Source organism: Triturus cristatus, chromosome 6 (genome assembly GCF_964204655.1).
Source record: "Triturus cristatus chromosome 6, aTriCri1.1, whole genome shotgun sequence".
Lineage (NCBI taxonomy): Eukaryota > Metazoa > Chordata > Amphibia > Caudata > Salamandridae > Triturus > Triturus cristatus.
In genome coordinates, this window is record NC_140589.1 from 1,929,986,394 (window position 1) to 1,930,000,683 (window position 14,290).

Sequence of the window (14,290 nt, forward strand, 5' to 3'; positions counted from 1 at the left end):
CGCTGACCTTTATCCTCCTCACTAGTAAGGAGACTGTACGGGTTAAGTATGAACTGAATTTAAAAGAAAATACTGAGCATTTGAGGACATTTCCCTTTAATGTAGTCTTGGATGAGTTGTACACCAAAAACAAATGAAGTTGCTGGCTATTAAGAACCAGGAAATGCCAACCGGTCACGTAATGCATCGTAAAACACAGCAGGAGTATGAGGGGGAGTGTGGTATAATCTTTTACAATATGGGGAGAGTGAGGCTATGCCTCCAAAGCATGAGGTGAGTGAGATACCATCTCTAGAGTATGAGGTGTGTGAGTTACCATCTCCAGACTATGAAGAGAATGAGGGACCATCTCCAGAGAATTAGTTGAGTGAGACACCATCTCCATAGTATGAGGGGAATAAATAACCATCTCTAGAACATGAAGAGTGAGATACCATCTCCAGAGTATGAGGAGAGTGAGACACCATCTCCAAAGCATAAGGAAAGTGAGACCATCTCTAGAGTATAGGGGAGTGAGATACCATCTCCAGAGTATGAAGAGAGTGAGGCATTGTCTTTAGAGTAGGAGGAGCGTGAGTCTCTGTCTCCAGAGTACAAGGAGAGTGAGACACCATCTCCAGAGTATGAGTGTGAGGCATCGTCCTTAGAGTATGAGGAGAGTCAGGCTCTGTGTCCAGAGTAGGAGGAGAATGAGACACTAGACACCATTGTTAGAGTATTAGGACTATAAGTATCCATCTCCAGAGTGTAAGGGATTGAGACATCATCTCCAGAGTGTAAGGAGAATGAGCCACCATCTCCAGAGTATGAGGGGAGTGAAACACCATCTCCAGAGTATAAGGAGAGTGAGCCGCCACCTTGACTGTATGAGAGGAGTGAGCCACCATCTCCAGAGTATGAGTTGAGCGAAGCATCATCTTTATAGTATGAGGAGAGTGAGACACCATCTCCAGACTATGAAGAGAATGAGGGAACATCTCCAGAGTATTAGTTGAGTGGGATACCATCTCCATAGTATGAGGGGAGTAAATAACCATCTCTAGAATATGAAGAGTGAGACACCATCTCCAGAGTATGAGAAGAGTGAGACACCATCTCCAGAGTATGAGAAGAGTGAGACACCATCTCCAAAGCATAAGGAAAGTGAGACCATCTCTAGAGTATAGGGGAGTGAGACACCATCTCCAGAGTATGAAGAGAGTGAGGCATTGTCTTTAGAGTAGGAGGAGAGTGAGTCTCTGTCTCCAGAGTACAAGGAGAGTGAGACACCATCTCCAGAGTATGAGGGTGAGGCATCGTCCTTAGAGTATGAGGAGAGTCAGGCTCTGTGTCCAGAGTATGTGGAGAACGAGACACCATCTCCAGAGTGTGAGGGGAATGAGGCACCATCTACACAGTATGAGTGGAGTGAGGCTCTCTCCAGAGTACGAGAGAAGTGAAGAGGGTGAGGCACCGCTGTTAGAGTATGAGGGGAGTAAGGCTCTGTCCTCATAGTATGAGAGTGAGCCACCATCTTCAGAGTATGAGGGGAGTGAGACATCTCCACAGTATGAGGGGCGTGACTGACCATCTCCAGAGTATCAGATGAGTGAGGCTCTATCCTCAAAGTAGGAGGAGAATGAGACACCAGCTCCAGAGTATGAGGAGAATTAGACACCAGACATCAGAGTATGAAGAGAGTGAGACAGCATCTCTGCAGTATGAGGGGAGTGAGCCACCATTTTCAGAGTATGAATTGAGCAAGGCACCATTTCCAGGGTATGAGTTAACTGAGATACCATTTCCAGAGTATGAGAAGGATGAGACAGCATCTCCAGAGTATAAGAAGAGTGAGGCTCTGTTTCCAGAGTAATAGGGGAGTGAGAAACCAGCTCCAGAGTATGAGGCGAGCGCGGTATCGTCTTTAGAGCGATGGAGAGTGACGCTCTGTCTCCAGAGTTTGAGAAAAGTGAAAAACCATCTCCGGAGTCTGAAGGCTGCGAGACAGTATTTCCAGAGTCTGAGGGGAGTGAGATACCATCTCCAGAGTATGAGGAGAGTGAGACTGTCGCCAGAGTATGACGATAGTGAGACTCTATCTCCAGAGTATCAGGGGAGTGAAACACCATCTCCAGCATATGAAGGGAGAGAGGCATCATCTTTATAGTATGAGGGGAGTGAGACGCCATCTCCAGAATATGAGGAGAGTAAGACACCATCTCCAGATTATGAGAGGAGTGTGACACCAGCATTCAGAGCAGGAGGAGAGTGAACCATCATCTCCAGAGTATGATAGGAGTGAGACACCATCTCTAGACTATGAGGTGAGTGACACAATCGTCAGAGTATGAGGAGAATGAGGTACCATCTCCAGAGTATGAGGGGAGTGAGGCAGTATCTTCATACTATGAGGAGTGTAAGCCACCATCTCCAGAGTATGAGGAAAATGAGACACTAGACACCATTGTTAGAGTATGAGGACTGTAAGTATCCATCTCCAGAGTGTAAGGGATTGAGACACCATCTCCAGAGTGTAAGGAGAGTGAGCCACCATCTCCAGAGTATGAGGGGAGTGAGACACCATCTCCAGCGTATAAGGAGAGTGAGCTGCCAATTTCACTGTATGAGAGGAGTGAGCCACCATCTCCAGAGTATGAGTTGAGCGAGGCATCATCTTTATAGTATGAGGAGAGTGAGACACCATCTCCAGACAATGAAGAGAATGAGGGACCATCTCTAGAGTATTAGTTGAGTGAGACACCATCTCCATAGTATGAGAGGAGTAAATAACCATCTCTAGAACATGAAGAGTGAGATACCATCTCCAGAGTGTGAGGAGAGTGAGACACCATCTCCAAAGCATAAGGAAAGTGAGACCATCTCTAGAGTATAAGGGAGTGAGACACCAACTACAGAGTATAAAGAGAGTGAGGCATTGTCTTTAGAGTAGGAGGAGAGTGAGTCTCTGTCTCCAGAGTACAAGGAGAGTGAGACACCATCTCCAGAGTATGAGGGTGAGGCATCATCTTTAGAGTATGAGGAGAGTCAGGCTCTGTGTCCAGAGTATGAGGAGAACGAGACAACATCTCCAGAGTGTGAGAGGAATGAGGCACCATCTACACAGTATGAGGGGAGGGAGATTCTCTCCAGAGTACGAGAGAAGTTATGAGGGTGAGGCACCGCTGTTAGAGCATGAGGCTCTGTCCCCAAAGTATGAGTGTGAGACACTATCTCCAGAGTATGAGGGGAGTGAGACACCGTCTCTGGAGTATGAGGAGAGTGAGACATCTCCACAGCATGAGGGGTGTGAGTGACCATCTCTAGAGTATCAGTTGAGTGAGGCTCTATCCTCGAAGTAGGGGGAGAATGAGACACCAGCTCCAGAGTATGAGGAGAATTAGACACCAGACATCAGAGTATGAAGAGAGTGAGACAGCATTTTCAGAGTATGAATTGAGCGAAGCACAATTTCCAGGGTATGAGTTAACTGAGATACCATTTCCAGAGTATGAGAAGGATGAGACAGCATCTCCAGAGTATAAGAAGAGTGAGGCTCTGTTTCCAGAGTAATAGGGGAGTGAGAAACCAGCTCCAAAGTATGAGGCGAGCTAGGTATCGTCTTTAGAGCGATGGAGAGTGACGCTCTGTCTCCAGAGTTTGAGAAAAGTGAAAAACCATCTCCGGAGTCTGAAGGCTGTGAGACAGTATTTCCAGAGTCTGAGGGGAGTGAGATACCATCTCCAGAGTATGAGGAGAGTGAGACTGTCGCCAGAGTATGACAACAGTGAGACTCTATCTCCAGAGTATCAGGGGAGTGAAACACCATCTCCAGCATATGAAGGTAGAGAGGCATCATCTTTATAGTATGAGGGGAGTGAGACACCATCTCCATAGTATGAGGGGAGTAAATAACCATCTCTAGAACATGAAGAGTGAGACACCATCTCCAGAGTATGAGGAGAGCGAGACACCATCTCCAAAGCATAAGGAAAGTGAGACCATCTCTAGAGTATCAGGGGAGTGAAACACCATCTCCAGCATATGAAGGGAGAGAGGCCTCATCTTTATAGTATGAGGGGAGTGAGACACCATCTCCATAGTATGAGGGGAGTAAATAACCATCTCTAGAACATGAAGAGTGAGTCTCTGTCTCCAGAGTAAAAGGAGAGTGAGACACCATCTCCAGAGTATGAGGGTGAGGCATTGTTATGTTATGTTATGTTATGTTACAGCGTTCTTTTATAGCGCACGGCTACTCGAAAAGAGTGTCCCGGCGCTTTCCACCTGCATCTCAGAATAAAAATAACACAACACAGCAAAAGAATGAGAAAAAGAACTGAAACTGAAGCAATAAGAACAGCCTAAAGATTAAAAAGCCAGGTCTTCAGGCTCTTCCTGAACTGGAACAAATTGACAGTGCTGCGCAGCGAAAGAGGAAGCGAGTTCCACAGCTGTGGGGCTTTGCAGCTGAAAGAGCGCCCTCCCGTGCGGGCCTTCCTCACCCGAGGGACCACCGCTTTGTAAAGGGATTCCGAGCGCAAGGCGCGGACTGGTCGATAGAAGGCTAGTCTCCGCCGCAGGTATCCAGCCCCTGATCCAAACAGGGCTTTGTGCATCAGAGTCAGGGATTTAAACTGGATCCGCTTCCGGACAGGCAGCCAATGTAGCGCCTGAAGCAGCCCGGAAGCTCGGGCTCGTCTACGCAGGCCAAAGATAGCCCGGGCGGCAGAGTTCTGTACCACCTGTAGGCGCTGAACTAGGTAATCAGGGAGGCCAAGGAAGAGGGCATTAGCATAATCAAGCCTCGAACCGACGAGAGCCTGCACAGTAATACGCCTGTGCTCCTCAGACAGCAGGGGCAGGAATTTACGGAGCATTTTCAAAATTCCATAACAGGTGCCAGCCAGACCCAGAATGTGTGTTCGCAGCGATAGCTGGTTGTCCAGCTTGACACCCAGGTTTTTAGCCACCAAGGAAGACTGTGCAGGAGGGCTCATGTCGGACGGCCACCAATGCTGCCACTCCGGATCGACACCGCAACCAAAAAACAGAACCTCGGACTTGCTCGAGTTGGCCCTTAGACTGCTCCGTTGGAACCAGTCAAAGACCAATGTAAGACAGTCCCGAATTCTCCCTCCATCAAACTCCTGGTCTTTCCCGCATGTGAAGAGGAGTTGCGTGTCGTCGGCGTAAGAGATGATCTGGGCCCCATATGCTTCCACCAAGGCCGCCAAAGGGGACATAAAGATGTTAAACAACGTGGGGCTCAACACAGATCCCTGTGGAACCCCAACTCCCAATGGCGGCATCTCGGCAGAGCTCTGGGAAACCCAGACCGTCTGGCGGCGGCCTTCAAGGAAGGATGTAAACCACCTGAGCGCCGTCCCCCTAAGGCCGATGTCATAAAGCCTCTCTAAGAGCGCCCTGTGGGGGACGGTGTCGAAGGCCGCCGATAGATCTAACATGACCAGCATCGCCCTCCGGCCGACATCAAGAGTCTCCCTGATGATCTCAGTGACCTCTAGCAATGCCGTTTCCGTACTAAAATTAGGACGGAAACCGGATTGAGATGGATGGAGCAGATTGTTAGCTTCCAGAAAGCGCGACAGGACACCGTGGACGTGTTTTTCCGTGATCTTCGTGAGGGCCGGAAGAAGTGAAATTGGCCTATAGTTGGCCAGAACCTCGACGTCGAGACCCGGTTTCTTTAGGAGGGGGATCACCATCGCTCTCTTCCAAGAGCTGGGGACCCTCCCCTCCCTCAGCGAGGCGTTGAGGATGGGATTAACCAGCGGATTCACCACCTCCGCCATCCCAGCCAAAAATTTGGCGGGGCAGGGGTCAAGTGGCGAGCCAGATTTCAAATTGGCCAACAGCTGCCTGGACACATCGCTGGAAACAGCAGGAAAATCAGACAGCACCGCCGTCGGTGTGTGCGGAAATCCGCACCCAGCCCCGGAGACGCCGCTTCCATCCTCGGGTCCTTCCACAAAGGAGGCCTGAATCGCCTTGATCTTATTAGTGAAGAAGACGGCCAGATCACCTGCCCACGTATCTGAAGAAACTAGAGGGGGCGATTGGGAACTAGGGGTCGTGAACTCCTTCACAATGGTGAAGATCTCCTTACAGGAGTTCGCGGATGCCTCGATCCTCCTAGCCAAATAGTCCCTCTTAGCTCCCAGAATGTCCCGATGGTAGGCCTTCACCACCGCCTTGTAGGCGAGTTTAGCCTCCCCATCATACAAACGTCGCCAGGCCCTCTCGGCCACCTTACATTGGCTGCGAGCCACACGAAGAGCCTCCGTAAACCATGGTGCAGATTGCCGTGCCACCGTGGATCGGAGGGCTACCTTGGGGGCCAGATCGTCCAGCCTATCAATGAGCCACCGCTGCAGAGCCTCAGTGTCGCTATCCAGATCGCCCGAAAGATGGCATGGGTGATCCAGAAGCGCCTGTTCCAGCATGTCAGGTGTCACTCTGTGCAGCGCTCTCGAGGTCGGTCTAGACAAGACTGAGGCACTGTTATCCGGCCGCGCACTCTCCAGCACCGAAAATCTGATCAGCCTGTGATCGGACCAGAGCACCGGCAGGGTGTCAACCTCCGTAAGAGGGACAGATGAAAACACCTGATCCAGGGTATGCCCCTTCTCATGGGTTGGCCCCGACACGAACGGTAACAATCCCAGTGGAGATGTAATATCCAACAGTTTGACCGCATCCGAGTCATCCGCTACGTCAAGGTGGAGGTTGAAATCACCAGCCATGACGCAGTGCTGTGAGGTCAGCACCAACTCAGAGACAGCTGTCTGCAGATCTTCCAGGAAGGAACCCAAAGGGCCTGGTGGCCTGTAGACCAACAACCCCTTCAGGGCCTGGCCCGGGGACAGTCTGAGCGTGAAGGCGAGCGACTCAGCGCTCCCGATGGAATTAAGAGGAAGAACTGAGCAGGAAACGCTCTTTTTCACCACTACCGCCACTCCCCCGCCTCTACCCTTCACTCTATCCTGCCGGAAGATATTGTACGCCGGAGGAATGGCTGAGAAGACATCCGGATTGGAAGCCTCTCCCAACCAGGTTTCGGTAAGTAGCAGGCAAAGGGGATTTTCCCTAACAAGGAGATCGTAGATATGCAGGGCATGGCAGCCTACCGACCTTGTATTCAGCAGCAAACAAAGATGCTGTGCGCCAGCCGTTGCAGGGCGAGGAACATTAACATGGGTCCAGAAAGGCGTCCAGCCACAACACGGACAACGGCGTGTACCCTTAAATCGCCCCGGGAAAACGGAACGGCAGGAGCTAGAGAGGCCCCGCAAATCCCGCAACATCACAGAGGTATAACAGATCATCTCAGCCAGTGTGTCACCGGACCAGCTTCCCCCGCCGCCCCGTCGCCTCCGGGACGCTGACGGGCGCAGACGGGCAGGACTCCGGCACGACTCAGGCTACGCGAAGGCGCCCACCTGCGCGTCACGCTGCGCGTGAGGGAGCGACTGTAAATAGGCTCTCCAATCAGCCCTGAGCGTGCGAGTCCGCTCCAAGATGGCGGCCGCCGCTGGCTGAGGTGTCCCAAACAAAGATGGCGCCCAAAATGACCCCCAGGACCCGGACCCACCGAAATGGTGGTGCTTGGCAGGCAGAAAATGCCGTTTTTTTAAATGCAGGTAAGGGGAGAGAGGGGCGCAGGCTACAGGCAAGCAGGCTAAAAGCAGGGTAAAATCAAACAGAAAAACGAACCTAAATACAAAAACCAGGCAACATTAAAATACTCTGTGCTAGTATCAGCGCGAGTGCAGCGATGTGGTAGATGGTCAGATTGTCTTTAGAGTATGAGGAGAGTCGGGCTCTGTGTCCAGAGTATGAGGAGAACGAGACACCATCTCCAGAGTGTGAGGGGAATGAGGCACCATCTACACAGTATGAGGGTAGTGAGGCTCTCTTCAGAGTACAAGAGAAGTGAAGAGGGTGAGGCACTGCTGTTAGAATATGAGGGGAGTAAGGCTCTGTCCCCAAAGTATGAGAGTGAGCCACCATCTCCAGAGTATGAGGGGAGTGAGACACCGTCTCTGGAGTATGAGGAGAGTGAGACATCTCCACAGTATGAGGGGTGTGAGTGACCATCTCTAGAGTATCAGTTGAGTGAGGCTCTATCCTCAAAGTAGGAGGAGAATGAGACACCAGCTCCAGAGTATGAGGAGAATTAGACACCAGAAATCAGAGTATGAAGAGAGTGAGACAACATCTCCGCAGTATAAGGGGAGTGAGACACAATTTTCAGAGTATGAATTGAGCGAAGCACCATTTCCTGGGTTTGAGTTAACTGAGATACTATTTCCAGAGTATGAGAAGGATTAGACAGCATCTCCAGAGTATAAGGAGAGTGAGGCTCTGTCTCCAGAGTTTGAGAAGAGTGAGAAACCATCTCCGGAGTCTGAAGGCTGCGAGACACTATTTCCAGAGTCTGAGGGGAGTGAGACACCATCTCCAGAGTATGAGGAGAGTGAGACTGTCGGCCAGAGTATGACAACAGTGAGACTCTATCTCCAGAGTATCAGGGGAGTGAAACACCATCTCCAGCATATGAAGGGAGAGAGGCATCATCTTTATAGTATGAGGGGAGTGAGACACCATCTCCAGAGTATGAAGAGAGTAAGCCACCATCTCCAGATTATGAGAGGAGTGTGACACCAGCATTCAGAGCAGGAGGAGAGTGAACCATCATCTCCAGAGTATGATAGGAGTGAGACACCATCTCTAGACTATGAGGTGAGTGACACCATTGTCAGAGTATGAGGAGAATGAGGTACCATCTCCAGAGTATGAGGGGAGTGAGGCAGTATCTTAGGAGTGTAAGCCACCATCTCCAGAGTATGAGGAGAATGAGACACTAGACCCCATTGTTAGAGTATGAGGACTGTAAGTATCCATCTCCAGAGTGTAAGGGATTGAGACACTATCTCCAGAGTGTAAGGAGAGTGAGCCACCATCTCCAGAGTATGAGGGGAGTGAGACACCATCTCCAGAGCTTAAGGAGAGTGAGCCGCCACCTTCACTGTATGAGAGGAGTGAGCCACCATCTCCAGAGTATGAGTTGAGCGAGGCATCACCTTTATAGTATGAGGAGAGTGAGGCACCATCTCCAGAGTATAAGGAGAGTGAACCGTCACCTTCACTGTATGAGAGGAGTGAGCCACCATCTCCAGAGTATGAGTTGAGCGAGGCATCATCTTTACAGTATGAGGAGAGTGATACACCATCTCCAGAGTATAAGGAAAGTGAAGCATCATCTTTACTGGATGAGGGATCTGAGGTTCTGTCTTTAGGGTTTGAGTAGATTGACGTATTATGAGAGGATGTGAAGCAACTTAGATTAAGAGAGAAGTCAAGCATTGTCTCATGAGTATGAGGGAGTGAGTGAGCCACCATCTCCAGAGTATGAGGAGAGTGTGCATCATCTCTACAGTATGAGGGGATCGATGTTCTGTCTTTTGATTATGATAAGATTGAAGGATTATGAGAGGAGGGTAGCACTTTAGAGTAGGAGGGGAGTGAGCCATTGTTTTCAGAGTGTGGGAGAAGTGAAGCATCGCCAGCAGAATCTGATCCTGGGTTAATGTTCCTCAGGAGGTAAAAGAAAACATTGATAATGACGGGTCCGTCTCACCCTTTAGTGCATTTCCTTACCAACCTCTATATAATGATCAATGAGTTACCCTGGGTCCATGAGACGTCTGAGAAGCAGGCTCTTCTACTAAAGTATACAGGGTGTGCCTTACCATAGTTCATTTATGTCTTTCAGATTTGGATCAGAGAAAACATGAAAACGAGGAGAAGGGTAAGTTGTGTTCACATGTCAAACTGTGTGCTCTTGTGTATAAATGACAGAAGTTACTTTTGTTCTAAGTCACTTCATAGTGAGAGAGGTCTACTGTTACTTCTCCCCAAATTCCCGAAACAACAGTTTAGAATTACATATGTTCTTCCGGTGTTAGTAAAGCCTCAGAGTGCTCTTGCTCTCAGATGAGGTGCCCACAGAACTCACCTAGGTTTCATTCATGTCTCAGTCAGGCATCACTAGCCACATCAAGCCGCCTAGACCACATCACAGATGACAGAGCAGAAGAGAATGGAGAGGACATGGAAGAGGGACATGTAAGCACAGGGGCAGGGAATCATCAAAAGTGATACATCTCTAAGAGAAAACACAAAGAACAGCATGCTACTCAAAAAATATTTTGGACTAATTTAAAAAAGAAGTGAGTGGTTGTGTGGGTCTGTGAGTGGGTATGTGATTGTGTGGGTCTTTGAGTGAGTGTGTGAATGGTTTTGTGGGTCTGTGAGTTGGTGTACTTGTGAGTGTGTGGGTGTGCTTGTGAGTGTGTGAGCGGCTGTATGGGTGTGTGAGTGGCTGTGGGGTCTGTGAGTGGTTGTGTGAATGGCTGTGTGGGTATGTGAGCATGTGATTGGGTATGTGAGTGGGTATGTGAGTCAATATGTGAGTGACTATGGGTGTGTGAGTGGGTGTGTGAGAGTAGTTTTGTAGGTCTGTGAGTTGGTGTGTGAGTAGGTGTATGGTTGTGTGGGTATGTGATTGACTTTGTGGATGTGTGAGTGACTGTGGAGGTGTGTAGTGGGTGTATGGATGTGTGAGTAGGTGTGAGTGGTTGTGTCGGGGTGTGAGTGAGTGTCAAGAGTGGGTCTGTGAGTGGGTGTATGTGTTTTTTTGATTGGGCTCTAGATCCACGGATCCGTTGCAGATTTACATGGGGGAGCAGCTCTGTAGTTTGTCCTCGTTAGGGGTTCCTTGAAGACCACTCTGTCAGACCCATTGGTTCAGGGTACCTCTACCCTGACACCTTCATTCAATTTCATCTCTTATTTTTGCCCCCTGGGACCGAGTCCCGATATAAAAAAATGGGAGCCACAACTTTCATCTCAGGTTGAGGCTAGCCAATCATTGTATTGCTTTTGGCGCATGGATCTGCGGATCCACCACAGTGGATCTGTGGTGGATCTGCATCCTTAGATATACATAAATCTTGTTTGTTAAATAACTCCAAAACACCACTGAACAGATTTGCACCAAAATACAAAAAGCACTCTTTGTGGCCCAAGATTTAGCTTTCTGCCTAATTCGATGTAATTCTGTTCAGTGGTTCGGGCTGTAGTCGTGTGTAAAATTTCTACGAGAAATTGCATGGGGAGAAAGCGTTCTGAAACCCCCCTTTTCCTTGGGTCCAGCTTGACGAATCACCCCAAAACTTTCCACAGCGCAGCTGAAGTGAGTAGCAAACTAGTTTAAAAACATTTGTGAAAATTTGTCATACGGCGCCATGGTTATTAGCAAAACACAAAACACTATTCCAATGGAAATTAGGTCTTAACTATAACCACCTACTGGCGATATATATATACACACACAATATCGATGTATTTATATCTATACTAAACTTTTAATATTTTGTCCTTCGATATTGTGTCCATGACATTTAGCGCCATTGAGGTTCCTGCCTCGATGTTCTGGAGACGGCACCTGTCCAACTCAAGCTGGTCATTTTCATAGGTTGATTCTGCAGGAGGACCTCAGGCTAAATAACAAACCTTGTGACAAGTACTGACTGTTGTCCCTCGAACCGCAATAACTAAACGCTACTGCGAGCTCGATGAATTGTCAGGTACTGACACCTGTCCCGAGAATCTCAAGAACTAAGTGTTCTGCGAGCTCGGTGTGACAAGTTGACAAATACCTCAGTTTTTAGGTCTTGACGTTCATGAGGAAGCAGACTTTACAGTCATCGTTTGCTCTTAGATGCCATTGCGAGGTAGCACAGCAACAGTATATCATAATGGTAATGTTCAGTCAGAATCACCAATCCTGATGGACTGCCTTCCACTATTTGGATATAAGTTACAATGAACTACTGATTGTTTCTTTGATATTGTGCAGCGCTCCCTTTGCTGGTTGGGATTGATTTACTAATGTTCAGTCAGTGTTCTATCACTTGGAAAAGAAATAGGACTTTTAATTGCCTTGGGACATTAGTTTAATAAACTAAAGTAGGCACTATAGTAAAGGCTTCTACCCAATTACCCTCTGCTTCCCTCTCTACTTAGCAGCTCCATTACATCTCATTATATTTAAATCACAGGCATTAATCACATCAAATATACAATAACATTGGTAGTCACTACATTGGAGGATATCTACAATGCAAAGTAAAGTAATATGAAGTATACATATGTGTATTGTCAAAGCCCTTTTCAGAGGCCACGGGGCAAGCAGGAGCTCCTGGGCCCAAGCGTGGGGTTTGGGGCCTTTCGCTCCTTGTGCCTGGGGCCTGATGTACTATGGCTTCGGAGTAACTCAGCCATGTACTACCCCTTCCAGGTCTTGACTCTAAGTGGTAGAATGGGTTGGGCAGCCCAAGACTCTTTGGGGGCGGTAGGTGTAAAGCAGAGTCAGGCTCACAACTCAAAGTACAAACAACAGCAGACATGTGATTGTCCAGGACTCCAGTCAAATACTTGCTTTTGTGAAAAAAGAAGTATTTTAATGTAGCGCACAAAACATAGCATTAAAACACTAATAAATCCCCATAGTCTCTTAAGGGAGGCAGGCTACTGTCGCCCTGTGTGGAATCCCTGAGTCCCTCTGTCCAGTCTTGTGAGGATGGTTATTCCCCATTCGATAATGGAGGCGACTCCCAGATGCAGCCCAGGCATGGCTGCATGCAACAAAGTCTATGTTTCACCTTCAAAGTGAAATTCAGCAGCGCTCAGCTGTTAAGTTCATTCAAGTCCCCTGCGGGCCTTACTGCCTTGAACAGTCACACACAACCGGAGGGCAGCTGGAAAAACTCCTGAGGACTGGGGCGCTCCTTAGTAATTTCTACTCTAGGCTCAGGTCTCCATACACTAAATGACCTCTCCCCGGTCTTTCCCTGATGTCGGGTCAGTCTCCTCAGACTCCAGATAACCGTGTTGGTGTCAGACGTTCCTGCTCAGCTCTTCTAGCAATCCGTAAGTGTTCCTAGCAGTCTGTTTGGCAAGAAGAGTCAGGTAATGGCCGTGGCTTCACACTGGCCCCTTTCCTAGCACACAGGAGTCACTGACTTCAACCCCCATGAGAGCGACAAACTTGCTTTAACAGTGGCGCCCTACTGTAACTCTCGAATTAATTGTGCCAGTGGCTCAAAGACTCTGTTTCCATATGTGATAGTGTCCTCCGCAAGGTGAGTGTGCTTCTGGTGGGCCGGTCTTTTAATTTTCCATTCTCTCATCCTATCCTTCACTCCCTTATATTTTAAAGCCATCATCTATGTTGTCGGCTTCTGATCAGAACTCAAGAACTTTTGTTTGTAACAGTTTTGCTGATATTAAACAATGATGTAAAAAATGTTAAGACAACATCAGGCATTCCTATTGACTCCCATGATTTGTGGAGCTCTGAGGCATCACAAATTTTGTCATTAAGTCCAAAATCTAAATCTTTCAGGACGTTTCTTAAAATAGTTCCTGCTGATTTTACGGCATCCTGTGATCTTATTTTGGCAGCAGGAACTTCAGGAGTGAAATCAGCTGAGAACACCATAAGTGGCTCATTGTTTTTGTTAGACTGAAAAAAACAAATTCTGTCACTATACATTCTCACCACAAAATCTTAATTTCATTATTATGGATCAATAGAGATTATCAATGATGACCATTAGTTCTCTGATCTCACTGAGTGTGAACCCGTAGCCATCACTCAAGAGTGGCTTTAAAACTTAATTTGCTGTTTCAAAGAGTGCAAACTTAACTGAAGGCTGGCCGCTATGTTGCTGCTGGGAGTTCGTTGTACATTCATGTTTTTTAATGTATTCATGCATGCAGTTCAGTGGGCATACAAATCGCTGCAAATCCATTTACCTCGCTGTTTATATCAGCTACTCTGCTGAAAACTTCATCTTGGAAGAAACTAGCTGCAGATAAAAATATGTTAGCCCTTCGAGACTGCAAACACAAGGAGATGATGGACGGAGCGCTGAAACTTTTCAGACACTCACCCCCAGTCACAGATCTGGGTTGGATCCATCATCGTTCTTTAGCTCACTTCGCCACCTCAATGCAGACCCAGCTATACGCAAATCAGTCTTGACCCTATTCCTCATGGGAACAGTCCAGCCCGAACTCCCAAGCCAGGTCTTCCCTGGACTGGAAACAAGCATCCTGGGAACGGTTTCAGGGTTTCACCCCTCATCAGCCAGGCTAGCTTGAATCTAGTGGCAAAGGGAGCAAGGGACCCACGTCTGGGCATACCCTGCCATCTTAGGAC

The 14,290-nt window shown here is 48.3% G+C and overlaps 1 protein-coding gene across 1 annotated transcript in view; it reads left to right on the plus strand.

Moving 5' to 3' along the window:
* Window positions 1-14,290, plus strand: part of LOC146822513 (NACHT, LRR and PYD domains-containing protein 12-like) — a 221,502-nt gene that overhangs the window by 25,406 nt on the left and 181,806 nt on the right. The window contains exon 3 of the mRNA XM_085613631.1: window positions 9,776-9,811. Within this exon, the coding sequence (XP_085469757.1) occupies window positions 9,776-9,811 (36 nt within the window). The remainder of the gene's footprint in view (window positions 1-9,775; window positions 9,812-14,290) is intronic.